The 14,404-nt window shown below is 31.7% G+C and overlaps 1 protein-coding gene across 3 annotated transcripts in view; it reads right to left on the bottom strand.

The window, feature by feature from the left end:
• Window positions 1-14,404, bottom strand: part of LOC123703201 — a 48,311-nt gene that overhangs the window by 14,352 nt on the left and 19,555 nt on the right. The window contains exon 1 of one of the 3 annotated variants that reach the window (XM_045651130.1): window positions 11,679-11,872. The exons of 1 other annotated variant lie outside the window; for it this stretch is intronic. In XM_045651130.1, coding sequence (XP_045507086.1) covers window positions 11,679-11,790 — 112 coding nt within the window. In that variant the 5' untranslated portion in view covers window positions 11,791-11,872. Of the gene's footprint in view, window positions 1-5,829; window positions 6,080-11,678; window positions 11,873-14,404 lie in introns of those variants that run through there. One more of the 3 variants, XM_045651131.1, reaches the window with a different exon arrangement.

Here is a 14,404-nt window from a genome sequence, read left to right as displayed (position 1 = left end):
TGTAGAAAAGCTGAATTTTTTCGTAAAAATTATATTTTTCTGAACAAAAAGAATCTAAACATCTCATTTACCTAGGGATGTTATTCCAAAAAAAAAACCGCAAGATCGTGCGTTAGGGGTACCTACAGATTTAAATGCTGAATTTGTTTTTAATTTAGTTTTCACTGAAATGAAGCTGTTCAATAAATGGCATAGTTTACTTGTGTGTACTGTTCAATAAATGGCATAGTTTACTTGTGTGTGTTGTGTGTGTACCATAACGAAGTTAGAAAAGGCAAAAATGTATGGGATTGACATAGATAGACCACGTGATCTAACGCGGCGTATGTCGATCCCATACATTTTTGCCTTTTCTAACTTCGTTATCGTTTTTTAATTGTTACTTTGTCTAAGGCCTCTGTTTAGCTATCGGTTTAAATGTGTAAGTTTTGGCGACAGTGGTTTTCATAGTGTCAGTTCAGTGCAGGGCAGTTCTAGTGTCTTGTTATTTAGATTTCTATGTATAAAACCTACATGGCGTGGTGAAATATGGCAAAGGCTCTAGGTGGATTATGTCTAATCCATCTTATAGAATAATATGACGAAAATGTTAAAAGATAAAACTTACTATATTGCCGAATGCCGACCACCATCAATAAGAGCAGCAGAAAGGCCATCCAAAATATAATACTCGGATACATTTTACACAATTAAATTCGCAACACAATGATACAGAATAATGAAAAACGAATATTTCGTACCTTTTGTACAGATAATTAATAAATCTAATCTATATAATTATCGAAAATAAGTTGATAACCCAGATAAGAAGGAGGAATGTGAGGAATTAATTGAAATCGATGGACGGTAAAAATGCGTATTAAATTTACATATTTTTTTTATTATAACCCACCAAAGGCTGTCGGAAATATTGATAAACAGAATTGTTTATTTATTAAAATCGTGACGCGATTCCGATTTCACACACAGCGCCATCTATGAATGAAGTAATGAATAATATGATGATGAGATAATACACAGGTACATACTTATACCTAGTTTATTATATGAAAAGTACCTACGTTTTTTCAAATCTCACGCGTTGCAAAAGACGTTCATACTAATTTATTTATTTGATTTATTTATTTATTTATTTCGAGAACATAATGGCTTACATTCATGCCAAAGCGCCACTATGCTATACAATACAAAATTATTATTAACACAATTCAAGTCAAAACACAAAAGAAAAATACTTATAAAACGTTATGATAATACAAACATACAGATATAATAGAATACAATACAATAGAAATTAATAGAAATAGAAGACAGACAGATTAGACAGATCAGATTATTATTGAATTAGAAATTGCTATCCAGATAATTAATGGCGTACCTACCGAATAAATACAGTCATACTATCAGTGAAAAAGTCAAGATTTTGGTACTGGGCAAGCAAGTCTCCGAGCAACTTTCGTGCTCTAAGTTTATAGTTATTTTATAACTCTACCAAATACGTATCAGCTCTAGGAGCTAGTGAACATTTTATTACTATCTATTATCTAGTCTATTAATAAAATAATCTACTACTACTACTTCTTACTAAGTACTGTAACTTACTTTAAAACTCTTCTGTAATTTAAGAAATCTATTATATTATGATCTAAAGACAAATCGCAAACTTAAACTAGAGTACTATTTCACGGTATCAAAATGTATCAGTTTTAATTACCTACTATGACTTTATTTACCAATGTTGTTACAATTTCTATCCATGTCCTCATTTGAAAACTAGAAGCAAAATATACATTACTATATTTAGCACGTTTCCAACTACGGCTAATGTTCGTGTAATTAAACTTTTTGTACTCAAAAAACAAGTAGGTACATATTTCTAAGTTTCTGTAGGTATCTACCTATAAGTTTGTGTAGATATTAAGGTGCACTTGTTCCACTATGATAATGTTCCTTAAATTATTGGTATTAATGTAAAGTATATAATATTATTAGCTGTTTACTGTTAAATTGGTTTTCTTTAATGAAAAAGGAATGTTGCAATAGATTAATACTTAACTCACACATTATTATTCAAATTTTCCAATATTGCCCCTGCGTGAGAAGTGAGAAGCCGGCTTAATAAATTTTCAATAATTAATTTGATCACAGTATATTTTTGACTAGCTTCCGCCCGCAACTCCGCGCGGATGTCTGTCTTCGTGTGGATGGTTTCTATCTACATTCTGAGTAACTCTGACTATGACATCTTATATATCGATCCAGTAACACTTGCTATTTATTTTTTCAGGACTAAAGTGCAAGGTAAAGCATTTAATACAAAATTTTCCTGGTTCTATAGCTATCCTATAAATAACATCACTACATACCTACCTAGTTTAAAACAAAGTCGCTTTCTCTGTCCCTATGTCCCTTTGTATGCTTAAATCTTTAAAACTACGCAACGGAATTTGATGCGGTTTTTTTAATAGATAGAGTGATTCAAGAGGAAGGTTTTAGTATATAATTTATTAGGTTTTAGACAAAGTGGGCGAAGCCGCGGGCAGTAAGCTAGTTTCTTATAAGATATAGATGCTCAATTAAACTATGGTAGATACCTAACTATGTACGAAAACGAACTTACCAAAATATCTCACAAGAACGCCATACAGTATCCAAAATATCAATATATTTAGCACCATAAACAACAATAGGGATGGTAAATTCGACATTGTTCTATTGCTATCGCTATTTGACGTATAACTGGTGATATTTTATCGATCATAATATAAAATTAAGAATGTGTAATGCGATAACGTTTATCGGGTGATTATTTTTTTACATTATAAGGCTTGTTGCTTTGAGAATAAAGGTAAGGGAAATGTCCCAAAACACAAAGCAAATGTTGATTCAAATCTACTAAGTAAGAAAGGTTTTCAGAAATGATAGGGGTAGGTATATTAAAATGATATTGTATTTAATTTGGCGTCGTTTTATTATATTAATTATTAAATCATTGTTGATAAAATACGTACTTTATGACTGAAGGTCGATTATATGATAATTATTGGCACCCAAACATTTGATGATGATTATTCCAAAAAATAAAATGAAACTTTTCAGAGTACGTACCTATCTGCGCACAAATACAAATAAATAGGTAAAATTATTTGATAACATAATAAATAAATTTAGATTTTAAGGTCAGTTATCGTCTTTGTCTAAATATAACACTTTATTTTGTAAAATAAAAAGCTTAGTAAAAAATTAAAAATATACGCCTATTGAAATTCAATTACTTAGTCGTTTCTTCTTTTTCTCATCTTCATTTTCTTGCTCATCTCTTTTTACTAGGCGCCTCAAGCACAGATCGAATATACTTGGATAATTGCTAATATGAATCCGTAGGCGCACTAAATTAATTTAATTGAGGCAACCATAAAAAACACAACTCACAAGTTGTACTGAAGAATAGTTAAATTAATGAAAGCACGAACGTAATTAAAATGTATATGTTTTCATAGATTAGTTTATTTTTTCCAATCTATTTTAGTATAAAATATTATTAATTAAACGGTATCTTCTGTTATCATTATATAAGAATAAGTATACCAAAAATTTTGAATAAATGCCTTACTATCCGTAATTTTAGTAATAGTATTTACTGAGAATTGTGTAGATGAATTACCTAAATTCAATTTAAAAGCGATTTAAATAACGATGAATTATGAAAGCATAATAATTGTAATTTATTGATATGATGAAATTTGAAACAATTAGGTAATAATAATTAATACTAATTAGTAATTACTTATAGCTATGTTATCTTATAAGACATTATTACTGAGTTTAATCGTTTCTATTCTGAATTATAATATCGAATGGACGGAATTAGCTAATTTAAAAAAAATAAACATTACATTCATAAAATAATATAGTGTTTCTGTCAAGTGTGGATAATGACTGATTTATTTTTACTTTTATAAGGATTTTCATTCATTCCTTTTCACTATATATCCTAATGATTTAAATATTTTGATTGTCCATTTACCGAGGAAGGCTTGGCTATATCATCACACTAGCTGTGCTCGGCGGTTTTAGCCGCTCCTGTTGGTCTTAACGTGTTGATATACAGCCTATAGCCTTCCTCGATAAATGGGCTATGTAACAAATAAATAATTTTTCAAATCGGACCAATATTTCCCTAGATTAGCGCGTTCAAACAAACAAACTCTTCAGTTTTTTAATATTAGTATAGAATACGATCAATAGGAGGGACGGTAAAAAATATGTTGCAAAAATATTCCTCTTGAGAAAAGACGAAGTTTCGTGGTTCAAGTAAAATAGGGTACAAAATTCTCGCAATTATTTTGAATTCATGCTTTTCATTGTTTCCTGGATCATATCTCTTTGTAAAACTGAATGTGACATAATTAATACCACCTATTTAAGATCCTACGTCAGTTGTTAGCATAGTGTAGCCAGAAGATTAGTAAGATTAAGAATATTGTAGAGATGACACAAGAAAAATCCTACTAATATGTATTATAAATGCGAAAGTTTGTGAGGATGTGTGTGTGTGTTTGTTACTCTTTCACGCAAATTCTACTGAACCGATTACAGTTAAATTTAGCATACATATAGAGGGTAACTTGGATTATCACGTAGGATAGGTTTTATACCGGAAATCCCACGGGAACGGGAACTATCCGGGTTTTCCTTTGAAAATGCGGGCGAAGCCGCGGGCGTAAATCTAGTTAAGCCTTGTTTCCACTTGAGCATGCTCAGGCGAATGAGCGGCTCATTTGGCCGAGCTGCTCAAGTGGAGACGCCTGAGCATGCTCGGGCCGCGCGTGCTCAGACGTCTCCACTTGAGCGGCTCGGCCAAATGAGCCGCTCATTCGCCTGAGCATGCTCAAGTGGAAACAAGGCTTTAGATTATATTTAGCAAGTACACCTAGTAGGTACCTAAAGTAAATGCTCGAGAAATAAACCAAACTATTCTATCTTCTTTTACAATTAATACGAAAGTTTCTGATAATTGATATTTGCTGATATAATATTATGAATGTAGGTTGCCTAAATACTAACTTATTTATTTATTTACTTATACTATACATATAATGTACCACACCATTTAACATTGCAATACATAAACCATATTGTTGTACAGGGATGTAAAGATCAAAATATGCCGACCTTATCGCTTATAAGCCATTTCTTCCAGGCTACCTAAGGTACAGGATAAATAACTGCTCTTTACCCTGTTGTTATGGGAATTATCCAGGTTTTTACATATTTCCTGTTTCCTAGACTATATCTACCGTCATTAAAAAAAGATGACATTACACCCAATGATAGTTAACTGTATATTAAGTAATTTATTATCACTTTAATTCTTACAGTTTTTTAATAAACTAGGTATTATAACGACCTACTACGACTATCACCTAATTAAAATATTTAAGCCATTTCATTGAAAATATTGCTATCTTTTGGCATTTATTAAAAATAATGTCATATCTAAAAATAGTTTTCTTACAGTTGTACAAACAATGCAATCGAAAGGACATTCATAAAACAATAACTTTAAACTCAAGTATGTAATATGTAATAGAAACTAGAAATACTCGAGTAAATACGCAATTTATTATAGATTATTATATTAGATAATAATAGATAACTTACGCGAAATAAAAAAAAATAGAAAAAAAAAACGATCACGAAGCGGGATTTGGACCTGAGTCTTTTTCTTTGGCGAACGAGGCGGGTTAGAATTTTTTCCATTCTTTTAAAATATCTCATTAAAAAGCATTCTATTCTATAAACTATTTAGAGTATCATATCACTTACGTTTTTTAATAAAGTTCCCAAAACAGAACCACATCCAAAACAAATACAGGCACATAAATATAAACACACCGGACATAACAGACGTTACTATATCCATCTTTGTTTCACTATTAAACACACGAACCAAAGAGTTTGCATATAATCTTATCTTTACACGTCATTATCAAGGAATTATCGACATGAAAACAGAAATTCGGACGCGAACGCACGATAAGTGAGCTGGTTGTTAAATGAAGACATCGCGACGAAATGTTAACGCTCATAATGACTACATTGATGGTTTAAACCTACGTACATTTACCACAAACCTGTGTGAATAGGACATTTTGTACTAGCTGTGCTCTGCGGTTTTACCCGCAGTGCTCTGCTCCTGTTGGTCTTAGCAATAGCATAGCAATAGCCTTCCTCGATAAATTGGCTATCTAACACCGAAAGAATTTTCAAATCTGATCAGTAGTTTCCGAGATTAGCGCGTTTATATAATATTAGTATAGATTACCTACAATAAAGTACACAATACGTACATATATTAACCTATTTATTTGTTACATTCTGAATGTCAGTTCAGTCGATTAAATTCCAAATCAATGGTAGTAAAAACATGACTATTTTTAAAAGTTTACACAAACCAAAGTGTTGTTTGAGTTTGTAACTGCTTCCTAGCTCCTGTTAGTCTAACCCGATTTGATCTATCTAATTCAATTATTCTAACAGAAGGGATCACAATTTCAACAATCATACTCATTGTTATTTCTATTGTTATCTATACTAATACAATTATAAAGCTGAAGAGTTTGTTTGTTTGTATGTTTGAACGCATTAATCTCGGGAACTACTGGTCCGATTTGAAAAATCCTTTCGGTGTTAGATAGCCCATTTATCGAGGAATGCTAAGCTAAGACGAACTAAGACGAACAGGAGAGGAGGAATGCGGGTGAAACCGCGGGGAACAGCTAGTTATACAATAATATAATTGAATGGAGCATAGACATTAGTATGGATCAAATCAAATCAAATCAAATCAAATCAAATCAAATCTGTTTATTTAATTTTATTTTGGATCTATTGTATAACTCCCAATGGATTAGATTTATAAATAGAGCAAGGACATTTTATTTATATTTATTTGTAGAAGGCAGTGTTTGTTGTGTTCGTTATTGCCGGAGAAGGATCTTATAAAATAAAAACGTTAGAAAATTGCACTAATTTATTAAGAAAAGGCGAATCTATAACGGCCGCAAAATTCACGGGTTTGACAATTTTCGCGAAGATAGGTCAACGTGGGTCAGCCAGTTGTAGCCTATCCTACTAATATTATAAATGCGATAGTTTGTGAGGATCGATGTATGTTTGTTACTCTTTCACGAAAATACTACTGAACCGATTACAATCAAATTTAGCACACATATAGAGGATAACTTGGATCAACACATAGGTTAGGTTTTATCCCGGAAAACCGACGGCAACGCGAATTGTGCGAATTTTTCTTAGAAAAAAAGTCGCGGGAAAGCAAGTAATAAATATACTATTACAAAATAAATATCTTACGAAACGAGGGACATCTCTACATAAGATCGTACTTTAGTTTTTATTTATTTAAACTCATGTATCACTAAAAATAAATATTAGTTTAATTACGACCGGTTTCAATTAAGTACTATTATTAACATTAAATAAAGATAATTTCTTCGCGAGTTCGCTTTTACGTGAACGATATATTTCTAGTACGAATTAGGTATTGCAAAGCATTTTCGCAAAATTATAGCACCAATTTGGAGACCGACATTGTTACCAAATAATAGTTCAGGATACATCGCCCATTTTTGCAAGTGACTACTATCAAGCTGATTTTCCGTTTGTAGCTTTATTTTGATGAGACACCGAATAATTTCGTGTACGAAACTCTCGATTGTGGTAGCTAACAGAGATAACAAGGATAAAAATTTTTGATTTGATGGTTCTCAAATATTTATTACGCAATTTGTAGGACAATATGTCTGTTGAATTATATAAACATTAACTAAGTGAAAACAAAAAAATCAGCTTGTTAGTAATCATTTATGATGACTTCGTTATCGATACACTTTGGAAAGGGGGACTCTTTGAACAAACCATAGATTTTGTAGGACAAATATTTTTCGAATAATTTAGGTAATTATCTTGAGATTGAACAAAAAAAAATTCATTCAGTTAGTAATAAATATTTGAGAACCATCAAATCAAAATTTTTTATCCTTGTTATCTCTGTTAGCTACCACAATCGAGACTTTCGTACACGAAATTATTGGGCGTCTCATACCCTAGAAAGATAATCATATTGAGTAGTACGGGAAAGATAGTCATGCGTCAAATTTACGCATGTTTTTTAGTTAGCTCTAAGTCGAGGTATATTATTTTTTTTCTATAAATTGTAAGTTATTATATATTTACAGTTATATTAGAATAATTCATACTACAAATAATTTATTTATAATTATTTTTATACATACAAATAAATGAAAACATTAAATGTCTGCTTTAAATCTAGAATTCTTGTAATACGTTTTATTTCTAATAAAAACTTATTTTTACCACAATTATCAGACTTTTTTATATGTTATATATATGTTGTACATATAGCAATATGAAAAATTTATGAGAAATAACTTTAGCACATATCAAAGTATGCTCACGACATATAACTATGTTAGATTTTTTGCAGGACGCATTTGCCTTTCGTCATATTTCAGAAGGACAAAAAGAATAGTAAATACTTTTTTTTACTGAAGACCTCCTCAGTAGTTTCTTACGATGTACCAGATACTTCATTTGGCAATAAATTGGTGATATTATCAAGCAAATATGTTCTCAAAGCTGGTGATTCTAAACGCCCACACATAAACAAATAAGGCAGTTCCATGTTTCTATATTTTATGTTTTTTTGACTCAGATGTTTTCGTGCTTTGTTGTTAACATCGTGGCTATAAATTTAATATGCAATATGCAGGCAATTTTAATGATTCCATAAAATAAAGCCATTGGCCATCTCATTGTCTTCCTACTATAGGACATCAGAGAACACATTCGGTCTAATGCATCTACTGCGCTTTTTGCTTGAATGTAATATATCATCTTTGCTTTATACCTCATCAGGAAAAGCTTCTTCTGTGTCACTTTGCTCGTCATCTTCAATTTCGTGGTCCTCCTACTTCACTATCGGTAGCTTCACAGGGACCCTCGACGCTTTGCATAAGAGCGGCCAGTATACTATATTCTTCCAATTTTCTATCCCCAAATGTTTTCTATATTTGCTTCAATATGTATGAAAATAATTTTTTAACATAAGTCACAATATACAGTAATAATAAGCCAAAAAATATTCAAACTACTATAGAAGTCAAAATCTTAAAAGTCACGGTAAAGATAATCATGCGTAATTTTGACTCACGTAGTCGTTATATTTCAAAATCGGTTACATTAAATGTATTGACATGTATACCATAGGGTAGCTCTCAGTTACTTATGAAATGTCCTAAACGCACAGGTATGGATTCGCGACATTTAAAAAGATATAGCTATATTTCGAAAACGCAGGAGTCAATTTGACGCAGACTATCTTTCTAGGGTTAATAAAAATAAATCATATTATATTATATCATCATACTTATAAATAAAAGTACCTAATAATCTTTCCTTTCGGAATATTTATACAAGGGAGACCTAGATAATAGAAAAAAATTTAGTATATTTTCTTACATTTGTTTTCATTCATAGCCCGTACATAGAGTTCCACGAATTTTAAAGAATAAAAAAAAAAACACAAGTAAAACCTACTTTTACTCTAACTAATAGTAAAAATGAACTCATTACACATTTCAAAAGGGATTTTAAGTTAATTAGTAGGTAATACTCTTTATGTGTTATAATCGGTTATTGTCCCTTGTACCTACTGAAGGAAAACCTTTTCAATATTATAACAATGTATTTGCAACAGAAGTTGAAAATTTAAAGGTATCATAAATAATAATTATTTAATACACGGTTATGATAGCTGAATCTTTATATTAATTTTCAGATAGGTAGCCTATTTATCGAGGAAGGCTATAGGCTATACAGGGTTACTTGTAAAACACCAGCAACCTCTTAGGACAAGATAGCATCATAAGTAACAACATATTTTGTTCTACGACTTTTGATAATTTGTTAGATTTTATTTTCGTACAAAAATAAATATTCATTTCATTTTCCATCTGAATATTATAAACTCTATGCGCATCACAAAAATTACGTAAACAAGAAGCGAACGAGAGGGGGAAGGGGGCTTCGCGTCGTCCTTTCGATAATGAATAGAACATAGACTTACAAATGTTAGGAGAGTACAATAAAAGCTTAAAAAATCATTTAAAAATAATTTATTGCGTTATGCCAAAAGTCGTAGAACAAATGTTGTTACTTATGATGTTAGCTATCTTGTCCTGCGAGGTTGCTGGTGTTTTACAAGTAACCCTGTATATCATCACGCTAGGACCAACAGGAGCGGAGCACAGCTTGTTGTAGGATAATATCGTAATTTCAGTCTCTAAATTATGTAATTGTCTATATCATGTCTTTTAACTAGGGACCCACCACTACACGATAAACATCCATCTCTCCATAAAATACCGCATCTATCTATTAAAAAACCGCATCAAAATTCGTTGCATACTTTAAAAGATCTAAGACAGACAGACAGCGGGAAGCCACTTTGTTTTATTATTTTTAGTGATAGTAAAAACCTCACAAAACACTTAAATAATAACAGCCAAATATTTGCTGATTTTTGTTTGTCTGTCTTGTCAAATTTGGGTCATAAAAATACATAAAATGCTTCGTAATCTGCATAATTGTTTGCTTAGTATTTGTATTATTTTACTTGATTATGATAATTTTTATTATGAACAATTAAACGATTGTGTTGTGTGATTGCGATGTGTGTGAATTAAACGTTTGCTTTTTCAATTGTTTTCTTTTATAGAGGAAATAGTTTTAATTGGTTGACTCGGAGTAGGGAAATCCTTAGTTATAAAGAGAAAGAGTACCTAAAGATTGTATTCCAAATTTCCCAAAAGTGAACGATTGGTCAAAACGATCTATAAAGAAATTCGAAAGCCTTTCTAGAGGAAATCGAAATTTAAATTGGTTCATTTCGTTTCTATTCCGTTCGTGAGACGTATCGTAAAAAATTGTAAGATCTAGCGCGCAAGAGCAACTTTTGTCTCTGCAACTATTTTGTCTCTCCCATCAACTCTATAGGAAGTTCCGTCGCTACGTGCGCGCACATTCTTATTAGCCCATAGAGACTAGAGTTGATGGGAGAGACAAAATAGTTGCGGAGGCAAAAGTTGCTCTTGCGCGCTAGCTCTAATATTACAGGCACTCATACGCACACACACACACACACATACACACGCAGAGTACAGTCATGTCAAAGTTCAAACTTATTTAAAACTCCGCCATTTTCGAATTTGCATGATGGCTAAAAAGTAAAAACTTATCACGGACCATAATCATGAGTATAATAAACAAAAAGCGCATGTGTGCTGAGCACACGTATCAGAAGTGAAACTTCTTTGGCCAGATTCAAAGATACCAAAATCGTCAACTTCCTCCGTGACGTGACGGTATTGGTATGACACGACCTTGAAATTTTACTCTCAACGCGCGTAAATTAGTTTAACTTCAAAAACTGCACTTGCTGGTATTCATAGAACTATATAAGAATACTAAATTCAACTGTCCTCTTTCCTCACAATACACCAACCTTAGACACCAACATATCTATCTCGCTCTAACACAAAGGTTAAAATATGTACGATTATAAATCTACTTACTCAGTTCATAACACAGGACGATGGTGTTCATAAAACAAAATAGTACTATGAACATCAAAATAGCAGGCACTGAAAGCACCAAAATAATCGCAACCGTCTCTCTGTCCAGCATTTTGTGGTAAATCAAACACTGAATTTAATAAAGGTCTAATTACATACAAAATACGTGTTTTTCGATATGTGACCGGTCTGATGCTATCAGGCTAGAGATAATGTTATCAAATGGTAATGACAGGTTGATAATTAGCATGTACATTGAAGGTGTAATGGAATCATTTTAGTTGTTAAGTGCCATCTGCCGGAGCATGTAGTGTTTTATTTTAACTTAATTATGTTGATTACAAAACCTCTTTTGTCTTTTCTAACATTTCCTAAGGATACATTAATCCCCTTAGGCCGCGACTGCACAGACACTAGACAGGCTGCTTGCTTAGCGCCTAGGCTCGACACTGTAGAGTGTAGAGAGTACACGTTTGACGTCTTACTACCCTGTAGAGTCTACTGTAGAGGCTAGTAAGACGTCAAGCGCAATCAATCAAAACAATCGTGTCAATCGTTCATTTTATAAAACTACTCGCTAGGCACTAAGCAAGCCTTCTGACTGTGCGGTCGTGGCCTTATGGATTTACTAGCTGCACTCCGCGGTTTCACCCGCGTGCCACCGCTCCTGTTCATCTTAGCGTGATTATAATATATTATAACCTAAAGCCTTCCTCGATAAATTCACTATCTAACACCGAAATAATTTTTCAAATCGGACTAAGTAGTAGTTCCTGAGATTAGCACGTTCAAACTTCAAACAAACAAACTCTTCAGCTTTATAATATTAGTATAGATTTGTGTTTCTTTAGGATGTAAGTACATATTTGATGACCCGTAAGCAGCTTAGATTTGACCATTGATTCACTGAATATATTTATATGTCACCTGTGTGTTTCTCGTTTTATTTAAAAAAAAATATTATGGCCATTTTACCCATTAGGTTAAGTACTTTCAAAATCAGTTTAAAGTTTTTTGTATCTGTAATAGTTACGGAATAATCGCTTGTGCAGTGTGCACACGTAACGATTACACCCTGTCTATATTATGGAATGCCCGTGTATATTATGGAATGGGCTGAATATTTCACCCTGTCAATTTCAAAGATAGATTTTCTTATACTTTTTCTTTTCTATGACATGGAGAACAAACATTTTTTAGTTTTTTATCAAATATCTGAACAGATTTATACAAGTTTTAATATAAAAAGATATGACTTAACGCTAGCCGTTAATCATACGCTTCCCTTTAATCAAGCTGTCTATATTATAAAGATTAGGCGACCATATTGTTGTTGTGTATTAAAAGTAACGTCGGCAGATTAAGTATTCAATTTTTAAAATTAATTACTTTTTATCGATTGTGTGTGTAAAAATACAGGCTATTATTATCTTTCTCTATACAAAGAGCATCCAAATTCGATCAGAAATTTTTAACATGACAGAATCCATATAAACATCCTCACAAACTTTCACACTAATATCAATAATTAGTATTGCATACTAAAACTAAGTAAGTCATTATGTATTAAATCTTATTTCTTACGTACAAAGAGTTTAGTTCCAAGTTCAAACCTCGCTGAAGTACGCATAGGGGTGGCACAAAGGAATACTAAGGCGGGTTATGAGAAGGAGCAAAAGAATAAGCAGTCAAACTGGTTAATTTCCTGTCCCATGTCCTTGATAATACTGGAGCGATGTAATAAACAAATTCACTATAGTCTATATGGTTGTCAAAAATCAATTTTAACCTCGTATTATTTTACAACTGATTTACCATAGGGTTGTCAACAAATCGGTTCTTAAAGCGTGTCCTTTTTCAGTTTATTCTTGTCCTTTTTAAATATGAAACCTTAGAAAAATATAGTGTATTCCCTATAGTAGTACTCAAATATTCAAGACCAAATTTAACGTTACTTTACATAAACATAACGTATATGTCACGTCTTTAACACGCTTCAGGTGAATGTATATATTCGCTAAGTAATTAAATATTGCTTGGTAGAGATTGTGTATTACCGATAAGGCACTTTTTACTTATCTTGAACATTTTAGATTTCGTTGATATTGAGCGTTGCTTGTTTTTTTGATGTTAAATTAAGTGTATTTATTGTACACGATCTCTTTTATTTAAGTGACGTATTTCACTATTACTTTAATTAGATAGTAGGTCATATTATAACATATTGCTTGACTGCGGTGTAGTTAAAATTTTTATACTGTTATATTTAACTTGAAATTAGTTTTTGAGTTTTATTTTTGACAACCCCGATTTACGAGGTCCTGTGCGTGATTCGCGCGGTAATTTTTATGTATGTATTAAAGGAATTAAAGGACTGCGTTAATAGACAGTATTACTTAAATACGGTACGGTTAAACACTATGAGAAAATATTATTTTTTAATAAATATTATATAATACATTTATTGACAATAATATGAACTCAAGAGAATCATGGTGTTTCGTAATTCGTTGTCCATTTTATCGTTTTGATAGTTAGGTATATTATTTATAATTATAATCAATTAGCTTTTGGCGTGATATAACACTATAATATATTCATATTTGATTTTGTTTTTAATTTTTATATTATATAAATACAAAATATTATACACTTTTGCAGATAATTTACTATGCATATTTCAAACAGACAGACTTAGGAATAAAATCCTAAAAATTTATTTTAAA

The sequence above is a fragment of the Colias croceus genome, chromosome 25 (genome assembly GCF_905220415.1).
Source record: "Colias croceus chromosome 25, ilColCroc2.1".
Taxonomy (NCBI): domain Eukaryota; kingdom Metazoa; phylum Arthropoda; class Insecta; order Lepidoptera; family Pieridae; genus Colias; species Colias croceus.
Note: the sequence above shows the minus strand (reverse complement) of the source record. Positions and strands in the feature narration are given on the sequence as shown.